Here is a 20,587-nt window from a genome sequence, read left to right as displayed (position 1 = left end):
CCAAAACATAAATATTTTCAGCCTTAGCTTTCCCGAATCTGAAAAAAATATAGGAAGTTCCTGTGAGGCTCCACATGGCAACAGTCTCGTAGGGTGCCGAGGTACTTAAGAAAGTGTGAGGGTTTTCACAGAACAGCCTGATGACTGGCTAAAGAGCAAACCCAAGTCCATCATGTTTTCTCTGCTGATGTTGCATTTAATAATTAGGAACGTCTTTCTTTCTGGCACAAGAAGCTCATGCAGAGGGAGGAAAATGCACTTGCAAGAATGTTGCCTATTGTAGAGAAGAAGATACAGAGCAACAGTGAGCAGGCAAGTAGCATGTGAAAGATTGTGGGCATTAAAGCCAACCAGATTGGGTTCAAACTTTGACTTATTTACTTATTTCTTACGGTAGCTACTGATACAGCTCAACAACTATTTCTAGCTTTCTGCCTTTCAAGCATATAGTAGGGATTCATTTCCTCACCCTCTTTGGAGTTGGGTGGGGCCATGTGGTTAGTTCTGGTCAATGATTTTGAGAGGAAGTAACGTGTTTCCCTTCCAGGTAGAAGGTTTAATGTCAGGAGGGAGACCCTCCAGAACTCTTTTCCCTTTCCACCTTGAGGGAATATTTAAGAAGGTGGCTGGTTCATTAGTCTGCGTCCTGGAGTAAGAAGAATGCCAAGCAGAGCCCATAGCCAACCTGTGATGGATATGTAGTTTCTGTGAGAAATAAGTCTTCATAACTTTAAACCTTTGAGATTTGGGGGTTGTTTGGAATCTCTGCAAACCCTAGCCTAACCTAAGAAACTGGTTCTTTTAGGCTAGTCACTTAAGCTTCCAGTGTTTCACAAGCTCATATTCATGAAATGCGGAAAATAATCCGGGATCATTGGGAGAGCATTAAATAAGCTCATGTGTATAAGGCACTAACACAGTCAAATAGTAAGATCGGACCAATTCAGTTTTTTTCTCCCTGCATCCTACTCCTATCTCAACACACACACACACACACACACACACACACACACACACACACACACACACACAGAGTCTTCCCTTTTTATCAAATGGTGAGATAAATAACATCTGTCCTTGGTCCCTTTTCTAGATTTCTTCTTTCTACCGATTCCATCTTCCCTTCCTAGTGCCCTTCCATCCATTTAAATGAAATATTAAAATTGGCATTTAATTCCGTACTATTCTCTTACCTCCTGAGAATATCTGTATCCAGTAGAGTGCGTTCTTTTTTACCTCAAAGAAATGAATCTTAAGGATGGGATTTAAAGCAGTATGGACAGTTAGTAATGGAAATAGTTGGGTTGGGGAATTCCTAATACTTCAAAAATGATGTCCCTTGGAAAATCACAAATCTACCTCCTTCTAAAGTTAGACATGGTAGTGAGATAAGGACAAGAAAAAAAGGAGGTTAATGGGTTTATCTGTGAAAGTACTATGGTTGAGCTTTTCTCACCCAGGGTTTTCCAGACTATTCTGAACAGGTACCAGAACTTCTATATTCTTCTTTCTTTCTTTTTTTAAAATATGGAACATGTCACGAATTTGTGTGTCATCCTTGCACAGGGGCCATGCTAATCTATCATTTCAATTTTAGTACACGTGCTGCTGAAAAGAGCACAGGACTTTTTTTTTTAAACAAACAAAATATTATCTAGGTACTCTTTTAGCCTCACCTTCCTGTTTTAGGAATACATGCATGAAATCCTAATAAATTGTAAAAACTAGAATAATCATAAGGACAAAATATTTGGATTCAAGAGCATATCTTCCACACTTGGTTATGTTATGATATAATTTATGTTGCGAGTTATGTGATTTACTGTTGTAGTTATGATATAGTTATGATAACCAATACCTTCCCAATACAGGCAGTTATAGTTATGACAACCAGTGCCTTCCTGATGTAATTACATGAAACATTAAACCTAACATTTATCCTTTCTATATCAAGACCCTTTTGTCAATGATAATACTTGGTTTTCCTCTTTAAACCTTGGTTGTCCTTTTTTCCCCAACAAAATAAAGAACTCCTAGCTCATACCATGTAAAGTGCAATCACACATCCTGTTTTTTTTCTAGCTACAAAGTAGATCAGCCCAAATATGAATATAACCACTAAAAGATAAGTAATTTAAAAATAGGCAATGCTAAAATGTAGGTGAGGGACATTTCCATGGACTCACTGACCTGAAACATAACACAGTAGCGAGCAGTTCTGGAGCCAAAGGTGGCAGTGAATCTAACAAACACGCTTTCTTGTAAGTAGTTTCAGTGTTCTTCTAATTTATTTTACAAAAACCAGAAAGAAATCTCCAAATATGTGGACTTAAAGCCAAATCTCTCAGTTTAACACGGTAGGGAACACTGTACATTCACATCTAATTAAGTAAAAGTCGTTTTTCAAAAGTTAAAGGCTGAAATTTTTGCAATTTAATCCAAAATTTTATTAGCAAACTCTAATGATTATCCTGATTGCAATTAATAAAAGCTCCCAAACAGGTCGACTCATTTAAGTGCTATCTGTAATCATCTGGATTTTAACATGATGGTTATTACTTATTACCCTGAAACCAAGCCGCGCAATGAGATATTGATTACTTTTAACCTTTAGATCCAAGGATTTAAGAAAGGTCAGAGGAGGGGAACGCTATACCTTTCTTGGCCGGCAAACGTATTGCCTTCAGGAGAATTCAAATGATTCCCGTTGGCCAAGTAGATCCAAGATTAGTTTATTCTCTGGGCTGACAAGAAATGATGATGCTTTTAAAAATAACACCCAGCACGTATTTAGTGAAGTGTTACATTTACATAACCAGTGGCCTCAAGATGTGCTTCCCATCACAGCAACTCTCCGGCTGTTAACCCTTGAACAAGTTTTGTTCACGGAAGCATCTTTGTTGGGACGAGATACTAAACGCAGTGGCTTTCATTGGAATAAACTCATCTCATTAAATTCTCTTGCGGGTTCCAAAAGGCTGAACACAATCACTGGCCACTGCTGGCCACTGGCATTTCTTTGGGTTTTCTTTTTCCATGACAACATTTAGAAATATTTTTCACATTTGTGCCACCGAAAAGCAAGGAGTTCTTGGTGGGGTCCAGCAGGATTACGGGCAAGGGAAACATAACTGTTATGTGTTAGATTAATTTGCAGAACACTTGGCATTATTATTGCCAAGTCGTCAAATTGTTCCAAGTTGTTCCGGAAGGTTGTTATTAATAGTATGTTTTCTGAGGAAAGTTCTGTCTACTTTTGGAACTGCATTTCTGTTGCCAAGGAAACTCCTTTAAGCACAGTTTTCTAGGAGCACACTGCTGCTTTTGTTTGCCAGTGTCCTATTCATATCATCTAAGTAAGCGTTTTACGTGCTCCAGCCTTCGGTCCCAAATGTTGAAGTTTTAGCCCATTTAAGTTGCTTTTTCAAACACGGCTTATGCCTGCTATGATTTCCCTCTTTCTCTCCCCCCTTTTCTCTCTCTCCCTCTCCATCCAAAGCCTCTCTCTCCCCGCCTTCTTCCCACTCTCCCTCCAACACGCCCAACTCTTACTATTCAAGGTTTATTTTTTTAAACAGTTGCATTAGGGGAGATAGTTTTCACGAGTTTTTGATAAATTAACTTCAATTTGAATAATAATTCCATAGGTTGTAGCATTAGTCCTTCAAGTGTTAATTATCTTTTCACTTTAAAATTAATGTAGTCATTTCCTCCTGACTCCTCTACCCCATTTATTGAAGTGCTGAGGAAAACATGTCATTGAGTCCCGAGCCAGCCCTGTTGTTGTGATTAAGCGTGGTCACATGGCCCATCTCTGCCAAAAGGAGGGCCCTGAGAAAAGGTGACAAAGACAGTGATTTCCTGTCAGCAAAGAGTACGACAGGGCTGTCTAGAAGTGATGCAAATGAGGGGAACTTTCCCCACGGCTTGTTTGATCCACTCTAGGCCAGAGCAGGCCCGGCCAGGGAGAGAGGGAGCCGCACAATACAGCAGAGGCAGCCCAGAGAGCCAACGCACCTTCCGGACAGTAGCTCACCACCAGAGACAAAAACTGCTGGCGGGCCTTCCCTTCCTTGCCCCTCTGCACACAGAGCCAACTATTTCTTGGCATACTATTCTCTTAACATCCTTCCTTTGTTTTCCTCCCGTCTCAAAAAAGTGACTCAAATAGGAATTATAAGCCCCAGCAAAAACGGCGTTTCCTATATTGTTCAGAAACCACATCGTCATCTACTTTTCCTTCGAAACATGCTCAGGGTGAGTCTGGTCCTCTCTCAAGAAAGAAAAGAAAAATATATATAGTTGTCTTCATAGCAAACACTGATTCATCAAAGCTTGCATTAATATGACAGTTAATCTAGGACTTTGTAGCTTTAATAAAAATGGAACAACATATTCATTTCTACATAGCAGTGGAGGCAGCCTAGATTTTCCTATTCTGATCACTTTTAAAATGACTAGATAATGTTATTTGAAATATTATAATGATTTTAAGCATATTCTTCTTATCTTAATGGAGTTTTAATCTAACATACAATTAAGCTCTACAATTAATCTACTGAGAAAGAGGTAAAAAATTATCATTAGGTTCTTATGCCTGATATATCTGGTACATTTTTACCTTGACTGCTTCAATAACTAGTAATTTGCCTCATTTTGGTACTGAAATTCCAACCTAAGGCCTAATTAACAGAATTTAATTCTTTAAAAAGATTTATTTACTTAAGAGAGAAAGAGCGACAGAGAGAAGAACATGAGTGGGCGGAGGGGCAGAAAGAGAGAGGGAGAGAAATCCCCAAGCAGACTCTCCACTGAACGTGAAGCCAGACACAGGGCTTGATCCCAGGACCCTGAGATCATGGCCTGAGCCGAAATCAAGAGTCAGATGCTTAACCGACTGAACTACCCGGGCGCCCCCAGAATTTAATTTTTTGACACATACTTCTATTCTGTACACCAATATGTAATTTTTTTTTTAAAGGTAATGGATTTTCTTCTATTTTAAGCCCAGCTACTACAACCTGGACTATGAACCAGCCTAGTATTACATTTTTAGGAGCTTAAGTTCAGTCATAAAGGTATCAGGCCACATCTGAAATTATTTGGATCAATCTGGTCCAGAAAAAAACGAAGAAGGACTATTAGAGAGGGTTGAAATTTGTGAATGTATAAAATATAGGGGTAGCCGGATTAATCTGTTTTCTGTGATCGGCTCATGGGTATTACAACATCATTTTGGCATCAATAGTTATAAAATAACAAGTCAACTATGCCCCATTTTTCTTCTTTTACACTGTGTTTCTTATTTCCCAGCATTTCTAATCCTATTCCATACATGTTTCTTTTAAAAAGTCACAATGCTTATCTTTTAAGACACATCCAAATTCTCTAAAAGTGACATTTTCTCCTTTAAAATGTATCCCTTTCTCTTATGTTTTTTTTCCTAAAACAATTCTTCTTTCAGTGTTTAGTTCTCTTTTTGTTCGTATTTGTTTTTGAGCATTTTCTTATCTATTTGTTCATCCACCCATGATTTTAATTTACCCTTTTTGTTTTTAATTGTTTTAAATTACCCATTTTTGTTTGGTTAGTTGTATATTAACTATTTCAACTGTTTTTCTTTCTCTTCAAGGCTTACATTTCTCCGTCACTTTCCTAATATCCTCTTCTTTCAAATATATAATACTGATGTCTTCTCTTATTAATCCCACCTGGCCAAATGATCCTTGAAAGGAACTACCTCTGGGTGACAGCTGTGCTCAAAGTCTATAAACATTACCTGGCAACAGAGTTAGAGAAAAATAACTCACTTGCTAAAAGTATTATGTTTAGAAACTTACTTGTAAGAAATACTGTGGTTAGACATTTCTCTCCCATGCCATTCTAATCCCTTATATATATTTAAAAATCCTAACAAAGTTTCATATCTAAGTATCAAAATAAACTTAATTTCTTCAAAGGAAGTGTAAATTTTTTCTCATGGAAAATGTAAATTTTGCAATTGAGCACATTTCCCTCTTTGCTTTTACTACCAGGAAACCCAATGTGAAATTTAGGATCTTTAGTAAGTGCATAGGACCATACAGTCTATATGTCTACATATTAACTCTTCTCACTGAAAGAGACTAGTCTATGTATATTTTCCCCAGTTCTGATTTGTATTTATATGTTAAAAATATTTTAAAATTTTTCCTGTGAATTCTTACGAGCAACCTCAAATCCACAGCAGAGTAAAAAATCAAATCAGTCTGTTTACTGAATGTTGTATTATGCAAAATGAACAGCCCTTTTCCATTTGCACACCGGACATATCTGTTTAATACTTATACCAACAGAGAAAGATAGAGGACACTTGCATTTTTCCATAAAACCAGAACAATATGAGAGTAACTAACCCTCAAAATGAAATATAAAATGTTCTGTGTAAATTCCTTGAAAGTATAAAGGTCTTAGTTAAAATGGGTACTAATGTTATATAATTTTTCAGCTGGAAGCATTATTTTAACCCCTCAGAAATCATATAAGCTAATATTTTATTGATAAAGAGCAACTAAGCCATCCTCTCAAGGAACAAATCTATAAATGCAGTGTTCTAGTGAGCACCATACTCTCTGAAAAACAGCTCTTATTCAAGCATAACAATAATCACCAGACTGCAACTTCTGAATCTGGCCCTTGAAATTAACCCTTGGACTCTGGAACCCCACACCAATCCAGGATCACTAAGGGCTCTGTCATCTGCGCTTTGTAGGTGGCAGAGAATGCGCGGTGCTCTGTGGCAAGGCAAGGAGCCTCTGACAGGGCACAGCCTCACAGCACTCCAGAGTCAGCTGTGTCTGCCTCTGAGGCCAGGACAGCAACAGCAGCAGCCTGAGCTCCAGCCTCTCCAATCTTGGTGATGCTTCCAGGTCACTCAGGCTATAAAATTCATAGGATGGGGGAGGAGGTGTCTTGAGCTTCCCTGAGCCCAAGAATAATGCCACCTTTGATCTGTAGAAATGAAAAAAAAATGGAGCTTTTCCTTTGCAAGTGGGTTTTAAATATTTCTCCATTAATAGTTAATGCACATGCAGACCAGCAGAGTGACAGCTCCCTGTGATTATGAATTCTGGCTTCGTAACTCCAGTCCAAATAGGAGCTGAACTTTCAAAATCACGGTGGTTACTTTTGACAAATTAAATTGTCCTACTTAGGAAGGTAGGAGGAATGAAGAAAAAGAAAGTGAAAGAGTGGGAGCAAATTCTCCTTGGAGGTGATTCTCAGATTGAGGAAGAAAAAACAAGAAAGAACTACATCTGTGTTTTCTAGGCTGACAATACTGCCAGTGTTTATTAGAAAAGAGCTATAGAAGGTTCCAGCTCAGAGGTTGGGCAAGTGGGCCAGACAAAGACAGGAGAAGGAAAGACACTGGCAGGATGGCTCATTGTGTCAAAACAAGGAAGAAAATATTCTTAAGAAAGTGGTCGTTTTTAAATAAGAATCGGGTTGCTCTTAAGACCCTGCTGTTGAAAATTAATTAGAAGGAAAATGGTCTTAAATTCCTAACGATCTGAAAATACCAAGAAATGGTTTAAACAGAAAATCTACTTTGTAGCCCATCATAATGTTAAGGTTCTAAATTATGTCAGGTTGTGTCAATGCATTCTTTGCCTGTTAAATCTAATTCTTTTCCTTTAAGAAGTCCCTGTGGTATTTTGCTGGTTTGGGGTAACCAACATACCACAATAGGTGCCCAATTCGGGAGGTCTGCTGAATGAAGAGTCTAAGGTATTTATCTGTATTTGCGTATCTAGGAGTTAAGGCCAGAAGATTTTCTAGCAGAGACTAGAATATAAAATAAATAGGGAAAGTCAGGCATAGTAGTGCCTGATGTTGAAAAGGCTAAAAAAAATCTTCACTCTCGTTGACTACCATCTTATTACACTTTCTCTAAACCAACATTTCCAAATGTGAACTTTGGGGATCAACCTTAGCCTGTGTAATGCATGTCATGAGTCAGGATCTGGGCATGACTATCTACTCCAGGAAAGGAGCCGAGCAATAAAATATAGAGAGTCCCCCAAGGAGAGGAGAGAAAAGGTTTTGAATTCTATGGTAACAGGAATCATGCTTCTGTCCTGGTCTACAGCCCCTGGGATTTCACCATCACTCAGCTGAAGGTCTCTCTGAAAGGTTTCACCTTCATTCTTTATGATAATACCAGTGATCACAAACTTCATTCTCACCCTTAATTTTTTAGTATACGTGTTGCCAAAGTGAGTGCTCATCCTTAATTTTTGAACTCAACGACTGCTAATTCAGTATCAGCTATGTAAGATGTTTTGCTTAACAACATATAAAATCCAAGAGGAAGGCATTTTTCTTACTGTGATAGAAGCATTTTAAGAAAGGAAGATGATGTACATAGGTTGAGCTGGACTGGGAATGCCATGAAATGTGTTGGGCATCCTGCTGAATGGTCTCGATGACCAGGAAATGTGAGTAGTGCAGGCCCCACAGGGGAAGCGGGAGTCCCACTGACAAAAAAAATGGTTTTGTCCCAAATGTCAGTGGTGCCCTTGACGAAAAATGCTGATAGAGCACTGGTATCTTTCAAGGACAATAAATTTAAAGATTAAAGTCTCAAATGGTATTGAAAGCCAAGGAAGGCCTGGGGACCAAATGAGAAGCGCTATTACTCAGGGGTCTCTGTGATCAATAGGCGCCAAACTCCCCTCCCCCAGGTCATCAGTTCAGTTGATTCCTAAAAAGGCACATTAGAACAGAGGAATGGGACATGGAAAATGTTGACCTACCTGAGAATCCCTGAGGATTCTAGACAAAGACCTGAAATTAATCCTCCTCCATCAATTTTTCTAATTCGGGAGCCACCCCAAGTTCTAAATGACTCCGTAGTCAATATCCTCAGGATTGCTTTGGAGGTTTCTAAACCTCTGGAATTATGTGGGGGCTTGTGTGAAGAAAGACTCTACAGACCTGTAGCAGTTGCCCTTGGCGTGTAGCTCAATCTTTCATTTTGCTTATAAACCGAGTGCAAAGTTAGGACCAGTCTCATGAACTTAGCTGCGTTGAGCGCCTCAGAGCAGGAAGATGATGACAGGATATGAGTCACAAATGAAGAACCCCAGTATGGAAGATGTTTGGGAAAATACTATATAATCCAGGAGTTCTGAGTGGGTGGAATAACAGCTTTCAAGATGCCAAGACGGGAATTCTCGGGCAGAGCATTTATAAGGAAACCACACGAAAAAGAAGACTGATTTCCTATTAATTGTGATGTAAATTATATGGATGTGATTTTTGACAAAGAATAGCACTGTTACTGGAAAAAAAAAGTAGTGGTTTATGTGCAAAATGCAAAATGCATCAAGAAGAAAAGAAATGTTATTTGGCATCATGAATGCAATAAAATCTGAGATAATGGCTTATGGTTAGTTAACTTTTGTATTATTTTCTCCTGTTGGATTCAATTTTTAATGCTTATTAGGAATGAAACTAATATTTTTGTATCAATAAATTAATAAAGATTAATGGGCATTTTTCATACATAATTCTTGCTCCTGACATGAAATGTGAAATCACCTAGCTTTGTTTACATTAGGTGAAGACTGTTACTCCAGGCATGTTATGCCAGAAGATATACTGGGTAGTTTTGTTGTTCATGTGGACAGCTATCCATACAGGAAATAGCTAAGAGTCAACGAACTCGATTAATGTTGGACAGAATTCTTTAGGGAATAAAATATCACCATTTGCTGACTCCCTGGGGAGCTTATAGCTTCTCTTAACCAAGACGATTCTCAGGGGACACTAATTAAAAGTCAACCAGACCCTTGAAAAGTATAAATAAAGATCTCTCTATAGAGAAGGTAAAAGCTAAAATAACATTTTAGGAAAGGTAACTTAAAATGATAAAAAATGAGGAAGAAAGAAGACAACTTTTATTTGACCTTGAATGTACTTCTTATTCTCTAAGAAATTTTTAAAAGCTAGAGGGTAGTTGCTTCTTGTCATTATACTGTTGCTGATTCTGTGGTTAGTTATTAATTTTATTTTTTATGATTCACAATCTGCTCTTTGAAATATGCCATATGCTCAAAGCAATTCAAGGATGACAACTGTCAGAATTACTCCAATAAAAATTGCCTAAATGAGGAAGATTTACTGCAATCTGATATTTCAGTGGAAAGTCCCTCTACCCTCCCCAACAGCTTTTTCAGACACTGAATCTTGCAACCATTTTTTCAGTCAAAATCACATAGCTGTTTTGTAAGATCTTCTAAGACTCTTTAAGCAGAATTGGTAAAACACATTAGACTAAGGGTGAATTAGCAGACACGGAAAAACAATATAGATAGTTATTAGATGGATTGCCTGCAATCAATATATGAGTTCCAAGCCAGTTTTCTTAAATCACACGCAAATGTATTGACTTGATATGACAATGTCTGCTCTGTGTATCACTAATAAACATTAAATTGAACGAGCCCTGTACCCTGGAAGCAGCAAGCCAAACTGAAGGCAAATTTCTTTTTTCTCTGGAAAGATCTGAGGGGTGGATAGAATCCACCTGAGTGCTCCAATGAAAACACATTTTGCTCAATGTTACCAGCCCATTTATCCTTCATTTTGTTTCAGTCTATTTATTAATGCGGTTTCATTTATTGCTATTCATCTTGGAGATAAATCTTTGTCCTTCTATAGAATTACACCAAATAGAATGTGATAAAGGGAACTTTCTTGCAATTATGATGTCGGTGCAGCCTGTCAGCACACAAGGGATGGAAATGAGTTTGGGGACAGGGAAGGGAATTCTAATAGACACCATGATACATACAATGAACGCAAAGATATCCTGAGAGAGAGAGACTTGTCAGGCTAATCAGATCTTCCACAGCAAGGTAAAGGCAAGAAGGGTAGCTCTAACCTTGTAAAGATGCTGCTGTTGCTCCTCTGACATCATCAGGTCGTGGCTGTCCATCACGAGGGACTCCATGTCAATCAGCCAATCCCAGAGCTCCTGATATTCTGAATCAAAGTCCAGAAGCCTGAAGATAAGGCACAAAATGTATTATGCATAAATACAGTGTAGTTGTTAAAATCTCATATTAGAATAATATATTCTTGAAAACCCATGATGTTCCTAGGTGATACCTGTAAAAAGAGAAGGGAAAAATTCTCTGTGTGGTTACACGGTGGGCAAAATAGAAACTCAAGCCTGTGACATAGCATTTCTTAGATTTTGAAAACATAACATGTTATTCCAATGCTCATGCCTGAGACATATCGTGACTATTTCCATTTGCTAACCCTTTTTGAGGATTTACAACACTTGAACAAAATGACCACTACCATGTCCTTGAAAGAGAGCACTGCCATATTTACCAGATTGAGAAATGGAGGGTCAGTGCCTTGTGAAAGGTACATGGTCCAGAGTTTTGGGTCAGAATAGCACCCTCAAAATTCCAACCTCTTTCTCGTCTATTAGATTTTCATAGATGTCACATCCTAAATACATGTATGATCAAGAATACTAATTCAACTAATTTCTCTACAATGATCACAATTTATTATCAGATTTGAAATACCATTTTCACTGGGAAATGACTCAATCATTTATTTGTCCCTCTGCTGTCTATCTGCCTATCTCTGCAAACATATACCCTACATTTATTGTCATGGATGAGTAGCCAGCATTTCAGCTTAACACTCAGAGATAGGCTTGAGTGACTCGGGTAAGCCGGTGAGAACCAGGGGCAGATCCAGTATTAGACAGGTGTTCCCCACAGACGTGTAGGAAACAAAGGTAAGGACAGGAAGTCAAAACAATGAATCTTTGAATAGCCAGCAATCATTAAAATTCAAAGGAGGATCACTACGGTTTTCAACAAAATAAATCATTAGAATAAGGAGCTTAAAAGGATTAATGTGATTCTTTATTGAAAGCCTGGTGAATAAGTAAAGCCCAGATTCTTCTAAAACACTGTGATCAGAAAATGGAAGTGCAGGATGAAAAACTACGACTTTGTCCTTCCCCCAAAAAATCATCTCCCTAAAAGAAACCACATCCCTGTCAAACTGTAACTGAGCAAACCCCTATCAGTGCCAATGAAGCAGCAGGCTCAAGTACGGCCTGGATTTATCAAGTGAGTATCTTATGACTACCTGTTCCTGTCTCTATACATCAAATGACTGCTTTCCACGAAAAGGAACATCCACTTTTCATAATTTACAATTGAATCTTAATCTATCTGTCAAAGAAAACTTAAGGTGTGTCTGGTGATAGAGGAGACTAGATCTAGAACTGTCTTATTTTAATTACCTTACCATAATTATAAAGATTATTGATTAAGACCATAAGCATCCAGGGGCAAGGATCGTCATTGGCTGACGTGTAGAATTAACGTTTACTGAATGCTGATGTTGGGTACAGGTGATGTGACCAAAAGTTTCAGCAAGGTTACGGTGGCCTAGAGCAGTGTTTCTCAGATTTAATGTGCATGTGACAGAGATGAGGATTTTGTGGAAATGCAGGTCCTGATTCAGTAACTCCAGGGTGGGGCCTGAGACTCTGCATTCTCGGCAACGGACAAAGCTGCTGGTCTCAGACCTCACTTTGAATGGCAAGGAATCCCAGCATACAGAAATGTGAAATAGTATACCATTTCAAAATACTAAAAAACAAACAAAACCACCATAACAGGGACAGACAAACCACCAAGCTTTCTTTATTAACTCTCAATGACTAAGAAGGAATGACTAACAAGCATTTGCTCACACGACAAGGACAATCATTTAGAAATACCACCTGAATTATGGTCATCATTTCTCTCTCCTTGCACCATCCCACATTTTAGCTATAAAGACAGGGGAAAGGGGGAACATCACCCCCAAATTTAGGAAAGTATGATTTTGGGAAATAGTAAAAACAGCAAAGAGAAATAAAGGGAAAAGCTCACCCTTTCTGTATCAGTGGATTTAAATAAGAAAGAAATGAAGGCAAGAGGAGCTCACGCTAAGATGTGGATCCTTCCCTCTCTTGCACTAAGACCCGGAGGGGAGGTACGTGAGACAGGTTGAAAGGTAAGTCAAAAGCACTAGGATGTCAACTCCATTTCCTGCTAGGAAGTCTGGGAAGAGACTTCACCATAATCTGGAGTGGGAATGTTACAGTCAGAGAGAACTTTGGTCAGGACTCCCTTTGCTATGTACTTTTATCCCCCAGACGAGGACACTGTTCTCTCACTCCCCACCTGCCATGAGGTTTCCAGCAGTTCAGCTGGTGAGCCTGACAGAGGTTGGCAACATGGCAACAGAGGCACACTGACCCCTAGGCAAGACAGGGGAACCTCTGGAGCCAGACCTCTGAGGTCAGTGAGGGTTGAGATGAGGCAGCAGGAAATACCTCCTGACCAAGCCAAGAGATAACAACACAGACACAGCCCTCTGTGGGGTATAACCTCAGAATATCTAGGGCAAGATCCATTTCAGTGAACCCAGCCAGCCCCTACCCAAGGGCCACAGTAAGCCAGGGGAACCCACCACACCCCAGAATCACAAGGTCATCTAAACCCAGATGCCATCTTAGAAAAAAGAAGGGAGAGCAATAAATCTGAAAAAAAGCATTTACCCCAAGAGGTAGCTCCCTAATGGTGATGTTAATTTATTAGGGAAGGCTATAAGCATTGTGTTAAAGAGCCTGGCTTCTGATCTTAAAGCAAGGTTCTCCCCTCACTTTACCAGGAAATTATGTGTTTAGGATGTTTCATAAAAATTATCAATCAGCAAGGAACATAAAGAGGCCTGTTTTCTTTTCCATATGTGTATGAAAAAGCAAAATTTTGATTAGGACCAAACAATTCAAGGGTAAGAGATGCATTTATCTTTGCATCTCTAGTGCTCAGCATAGCACCTGGTGAACGATGATGAACGAATGGAGATAATGAAGCCACAAAACTTCAGTCAGGCAAGAGTGACTTCAGAAGAGCAGCATGTGGCCGACATAACAGTATCTCCTCCCCAAATGCCAATACCAGCACAGCCAGTGCCACACCAACGGACTTCGTCACCCCTTCCGAAGGTGGGGTTTTGTTTCAAGTCCATGATAATGGGGCATTTGCTTACTTAAAGACTATGTGCAGTAGCTTCTCAACTAAGGTGAGTAGCCAGCCCCCATTTCTTCCACATCTTCCCCTTTTCTGCACTGAAAATTAAAGGAGATTGAAATAAACCAAACATATATAGGATGGTAAAATTTGCCACACCCTTATATCTACTGAGCTGTTCCCTCCTATGATTCCCCTTAGCAAGGGACTTGGAACAAAATCATTTCTTCTAGTTAAATGCACCTCGGATTTCTTCTCAGGGAGTCTACACGGGAGACCCACAAGAGGCAAATGAACCTAACACAGATACTCACCCTTTCTTCAGTCTAGTCTATCTTCATTTTAGCTGAGAATATGCAGGCTTGAGTTTGTTAGCTACAGTAAATGCTTTGGTTTCATATTTTGCTTCATTAGTACAGAATCGACAGCACTGTTTTCCAAACAACAATTCTCATAAGGTCCTAATACTGAAGACGAAAACATTTCTTTTAAGCATTTGTGCCTGATTTCAGATTCTCGGCCATGTGTTAATTCCCAGCTTAGAAAAGACCTCAGAACTTTCCAAATTTAGTGAAATTGAATATGTAACTTCATAGCAAATCACAAACAAATTACTAGAATTTCTTTGTTGGTTCTTCGAAAGCTTCTGAAATGAATGCAATTAAACGTGCTCATTAATTTCAGGAAAATTTGTAGGCAAGAAGGTAGTTTACTTTCTTATGTTTATGTTACCTGCAAAAGTGTGCGAAGTGTTTTTCAAGTGATTTTGTGAAAGACACAGTCTTCTAGGAAAAGTGCCAGCTACTACACAGGAAAACAGAGATGATCATAGATGAGAGAATTTATCAAGGGTAGCATAGAACTAGTTAACAGTTTTATATCCCTTTGAAGAATATGCTGATTCTATCAGCTGAATTCAGAACGAGCTTGTTTTCTTGAATTCTTGGTGACAAAGGCCCTAGTCTCTCTTTTTTAGAAGAGAGAGAGGGGCAACTGAAATTGTGGCAAGTGGCTCACATCTCATAAGGGATATAAGGATGGGAACTACCCTTTTGGAGGGATTTTCCTCATAAAGTTTTCTCTGTCAGCTGTGTTTCGGTTTGTGTTAATTCATCCACTCAAATATGTATTCTGTTCAATGTTCAAAGATCTCAAAGCATACTTTTTCAGTAGCCTATGGATCTGTTATATTGTCTATGAAAATGTTACAAAGTGAACTCATATATACTCTAGGACAGTGTTATAAAGCAAACACATCACCAAAACGGTATTCTTTTGGATACTCCTTTAAATTGCCACGTACTCGATCTTAAGGGTTCACACTAAAAGAGTCGGACATTCTGTTGTAGGTGTAATATTCCCATTTTAGGAGGCTGAAAAGCTTACACATGTTATAAGGAGAAACAGCCTTCTAACTCAAAGTCCGTTTTCGTTAGGCAAGTACAGACTTAGGAATATATTTATTTCACAGAGAATTTAATAGAGATGGAGACAAGCCTATGGAGAAATAAATGTCCAACTTTTTCTTTAGTGTTTATTTCCAAGTCTGGGTTAACTACTCCAGGTAATTGACAAAAATATTTCCCAACATCCTGTCCACCATTTTACTCTGTCTTTTCAAGGTTACAAAAAGATTCCAGGGCTTTTCACCGCAGAAATAAAATACTAACAACCTTATTCAGTATCATTTTTCTGCAGACTGGATAGCAATACATTATTTGTAAGGCTAGCATAGTTTAAGAAATAATCCTTCCTCTAAACCCTGATGGGAGTTATGTCTGACTAGCTAAGTGTTTGGATACATAAATGCATTCAGCCTTTGGTATTTAAAGTGAGCATCATTAACTCAACATTTCAACTTAAACTTTGCTTAAAAGATAAAGTTTTGCCCAAGTGAAATCAATGGGAGGTGTGTGTGAATATATGAGGTTTCAGCTTGGCCCACTGAGGAATTTTGATTAAAACAGACAACCAAATGAAGAAATCATCAAAATAGAGCAATTACTGGTTGAAGAAAAGATAACACTAAAAAGTCCTGGCAGTTTTTCTACCTAAGTCTGAGTAACATATATTTGGGAGCACTTAACACTCCGTCTTTCATATGCTTACTGGTTCATTTCACACGGACACATCCAAAAACACAGGACTGGTTCCTGAAATACCAGCTTGTCTATAGTGGGACTTCTTTTAAATGATCTAATTTTCCTAGCCTCCTTAGCATATTGATTCTTTCCCCAAATATTCACTAAGTGCTCACTGTTCACATTATTTGCTCAAGGAAGTTTGCCTCTGCTTTTCAAAAAAGACACTAAAGGGAGTGGTAACACAATCTTGTACAAATATGGTTTAAGAATTTTACTTAAGTAAAATACTAATCATAGATCCGAATTTCCCATCACCCTTTACTCCATGTGGCATGTAAGCACAGAAGGGAGATGGAACAGGGCCACCTGCCCCAATCATAATATCATTAAAGAATACAATTCAGCTTTCTAGCCATGGAATCTGATCTGCACCGTTGCATGTAGAATCCCTTTCCACTCTAAACATATTAAAGTGTGGACACTAACTTACTATTTTGAATGAAAATTCATGAGCGACTTCCTCATGAGAAAAGCAGCCTGCCTTTGCCATTAATAAATAAAAAGGAATATGGAGTTCTTTCCACTAGTAATTTTCTCAACTCTCATATATGCCCACATACATGTGAAAATGCCTGCAAAAAAGAAAATCAACCCTACAAATTTGCTAATGACTGGCCCTCCTTTCTCATGGACTCATAGGTGGCCTGCCCACCAACAGTGGTTACTGTAACAAAAGCCATAGAACAAAACAAAATTCTAATCTCCAAGGTTAGAAAATATCAATTAGAAATATCAATGTAGATTTCTGGATGTATATGGAGGATTCTGTTAGGCTGTCAGGAAGTCAAATCCTTATCCCAATTTTCAAATAATACACTGCACTAAGTTCTAGCCAAACAGCTGGAAAGCATTCTGAAGAATTTAGAATCAGTAGTGATTCTGACACAAATGGAGGGATGATACAAAGCAAGAGATGATGTCATTTAAAAAGAAAAGAAAAGAAAAGAAAAGAAAAGAAAAGAAAAGAAAAGAAAAGAAAAGAAAAGAAATCTTCCTACGCCATCATCTGTGTGTTAGAGGGGACTGGATCTACACATGCTGCTGGCACACGGGGGTGAGTTGGGCAGCTTACCCTTTTGTCAAAGGACTACCCCACCGTAGGCTTCACTGGTTCTCAAAGATTTAATAGGCAATAGAGACTATTTATTCTTAAGGTTAGGGCAGGAAGAAAATAATCTGGAAATTACTCTCTGCGGCCTAATCCCTAGCAAAAGCCTAGTGGCTGAATTAACACGGAGAGCCCACCTAGAATGATTTTGTTTGTCTCCTCCATCGGGGCTGACCCTGCTCAGAGAGTGCTGTGCTCAGACTACAATGTGTTAGTTACTTGTAGAACTGAATTATGCTTTGACTTCACTTCTTCAGCCTACGTTTAAAAATTGCCTTGGGAATTTCATTTCTCTTGTAGGGATGTAGGATCACAGAAGCCTGTCTTCTCCTTCAAGAGCTACAGGAGAAACTCCTCAGGCCTCGGTGGCATAGGAAGGTGTGCTTCCCTCAATAGATATCACTTTTTTTTTTCAAAAAAGATTTTATTTATTTATTTGACAGAGAGATAGCCAGTGAGAGAGGGAACACAAGCAGGGGGAGTGGGAGAGGGAGAAGCAGGCTCCTAGCGGAAGAGCCCGACGTGGGGCTCGATCCCAGAACGCCGGGATCACGCCCTGAGCCGAAGGCAGACGCCTAACGACTGTGCCACTCAGGCGCCCCTCGATCGATATTACTTTTAATCTTAGGACACCATTAATTTTATGATGGAGGAGACTTTTTTCTTTTCTTTAGTATGGAAAATTGTGAGCCAAATCACAGCCCCTCTGGACGACACGCAGAGAATATGCATTTGTTTTCTTACACATATTTTACTTTTGCTTAACTTACTTCAGTCAAATATTTATCTTACTTTATTGTCAATATTTTTGTAAGTTGACTCAAATCCTTTGTGAAGAAGACGGGGGAATGAATAAAGGAATAAATTTTAAAAAGAAGAGTTAAGCTCTGCCCATTACAATGCGGTACATTAGATTTGTCATTGTCCCTGCTGGCATCTCTCTGCCTCTTCAATGGGCCTCGTCAACTCTCCAAAGCAGTACAAAAATTAAGATCGAAGGGAGATACAAGTATATATCTTTATTAGTTGACTTTATTGTTAACTTTGAAGTAATAGTTCCCTGGAAAGTATGCTTCTGCCTCTCTGATTTGCCCTTTCCTGGATCCTGGCATGGATGGCATCAGATCACTGAAGTGGAAGACTGTCCAGGTCTAAGATTAGTTTAATGTATTTGCACATTAAAAGGGTATGATATCATGACCCCAATGAATACATTTCTACTGGTGAGATTTTTTTTAGCCCAGAAAGACCTATTTTAATAATTGCATAGTACCCAGAATATCAGTCATCCAGAAGGTAGCCAGGTAATTTATGACCCTTTTGATGGCATGATGTGTTGTGATCTTAGTATTTAATAACATCAGAGTACCAAAGATGGAGCAAAAACAACATGAAATGAACACCAATCAGCTATTCATTAGATTCAGACAGGACAAGAGTCAGAGGAAGAAAGCAGAAATTCATGGCAGAAATAAAGTTTCTTTGGGTTTCCTAGTGATTTATCTGTGAGAGCATTCTCAACATTAGCACAAATAAGAAAGAGTACTTCATTTTATGGCTGATGTGTACCAAAAAGAAGACATTTTATATAGCAATATTCCAAAAACACCCATTGAGCACAAATTCAAAATGGTCATTCTGTGTGTGTGTGTGAGAGAGAATATGAGTAAGCATCTATGTTCATCTACCTGCAACAGCGATATTGTTGGCATGGTGCGCAAAAGAAAACCAGGAAGATCACCTTGCAGCAGTAAAATCCAGGGTGATTATATCCCTTCTGGTGGTTAAAATCATTCAGTGTATCTTACTGCTTAATTAATTTAAAGAACCAAATTTGATCTTTAATCAAACAATAGTTTAAATAGTGAAATATTTGTTTTCATTTGTCAAAATCATTTCCCTTTGGCGATGCTTTATACGTATCTGTGCGTGTTTTTTCATACCGATACAGAGATGCTTCTTTTTCTGAAGGAAAATGGACTCATCTTTCCTGCCAAACTTAACCTTTTGTCTATTTAAAGTCCATTTAGTTCAGCCTGTTGTGCTTGGGAATTACCTATATATCCTGTTTGTATTTGGGAGTAAAATTTACACCAAAATCTTGCATGGTGAGGAGTGAATTACTTGTATATTCTTAGATACAGGGCATAAACCTTGACTATGTCTCCATCTGCAGACATTTCCCGAATTTCCTCATAGCCAGAGGAAGGCTGGCATATGGCCAATGAGACTGAGGTACCTTCTAGAACTTTACCATAGAAATAGAAGTCTCTAAGAACTCCTTAGTATTCCCTCCGGATCCCAGGAAGCAGAGTCAAGAAAGAGCTCTGTGCCCTTCTGCTTCAACAACATCAAATTACTATTTGTAGTAACCCTCAAAACACACACACCCTCCCTACACAGTTACTGTCTTGTGGCTGAAATCCTCACCTTCCCTCTACTCAACCTTTTTCTAATAGCTAATATCTATGCACCTTTTATGAAAGCTCAGATATTCCTTCCCCTCATAAGTCTCCCTGAGTAGGCAGACCTCCTAAGTACCCCCATAATACACTCTATATTGAATTTTACTGTTTCATAAGGTTGTATCTGAGTGTCTTTGTCTTTCTCTCTCACTAGACTGAGGACAATAGAGATTAAGGTTTTTTTATGTTTTCTGTTTCGAGCATCTCATACCACTCCCTGCAACATAGTAGTTGCTCAATGCATATTTTATCAACTAATTTTTATACATCTATTACATTATAAATATTTTAGATATTTTCTTATCAATTATTGTATTTCTGTGCTACAAAAAGTATATGGAGTAGGGGGGTAGGGGGATGGGAAAAATAGGTGAAGGGGATTAAGAAGTACAAACTTCCAGTTAAAAAATAAATAAGTAACAGAGGGGTGCCTGGGTGGCTCAGGCGTTAAGCGTCTGCCTCTGGCTCAGGTCATGATCCCAGGGTCCTGGGATCGAGCCCTGCATTGGGCTCCCTGCTCAGTGGGGAGCCTGCTTTTCCCTCTCCCACTCCCCCTGCTTGTATTCCCTCTCTCGCTGTCTCTCTCTGTCAAATAAATAAAATCTTAAAAAAAATAAAAATAATAAATAAATAAATTACAGAGATGAAAAGTAGATCATATGGAATATGGTCAATAATATTATAAAACATTGTATGGTGACAAAGAGTAATTATACTTATTACTGTGAGCACTGCTTAATGTGTAAAATTGCTGAATCACTACGT

At 38.6% G+C, this 20,587-nt stretch overlaps 1 protein-coding gene and 1 pseudogene across 3 annotated transcripts in view; both read right to left on the bottom strand.

The window, feature by feature from the left end:
• The window catches only part of AKAP6 (A-kinase anchoring protein 6), a 464,155-nt gene that overhangs the window by 100,155 nt on the left and 343,413 nt on the right, over window positions 1–20,587 (bottom strand). For all 3 annotated transcript variants that reach the window (XM_087859041.1, XM_087859040.1, XM_045802588.2), the window contains exon 9: window positions 10,928–11,048. In XM_087859041.1, the coding sequence (XP_087715167.1) occupies window positions 10,928–11,048 (121 nt within the window). The remainder of the gene's footprint in view (window positions 1–10,927; window positions 11,049–20,587) is intronic.
• On the bottom strand, window positions 1,522–1,621 carry LOC123795815 (U6 spliceosomal RNA; annotated as a pseudogene).

Source organism: Ursus americanus, chromosome 35, assembly GCF_024610735.1.
Source record: "Ursus americanus isolate L20-20 chromosome 35, mUrsAme1.1.p, whole genome shotgun sequence".
In the NCBI taxonomy this organism is placed as follows: Eukaryota; Metazoa; Chordata; class Mammalia; order Carnivora; family Ursidae; genus Ursus; species Ursus americanus.
This window is presented reverse-complemented; position numbering and strand designations above follow the sequence as displayed.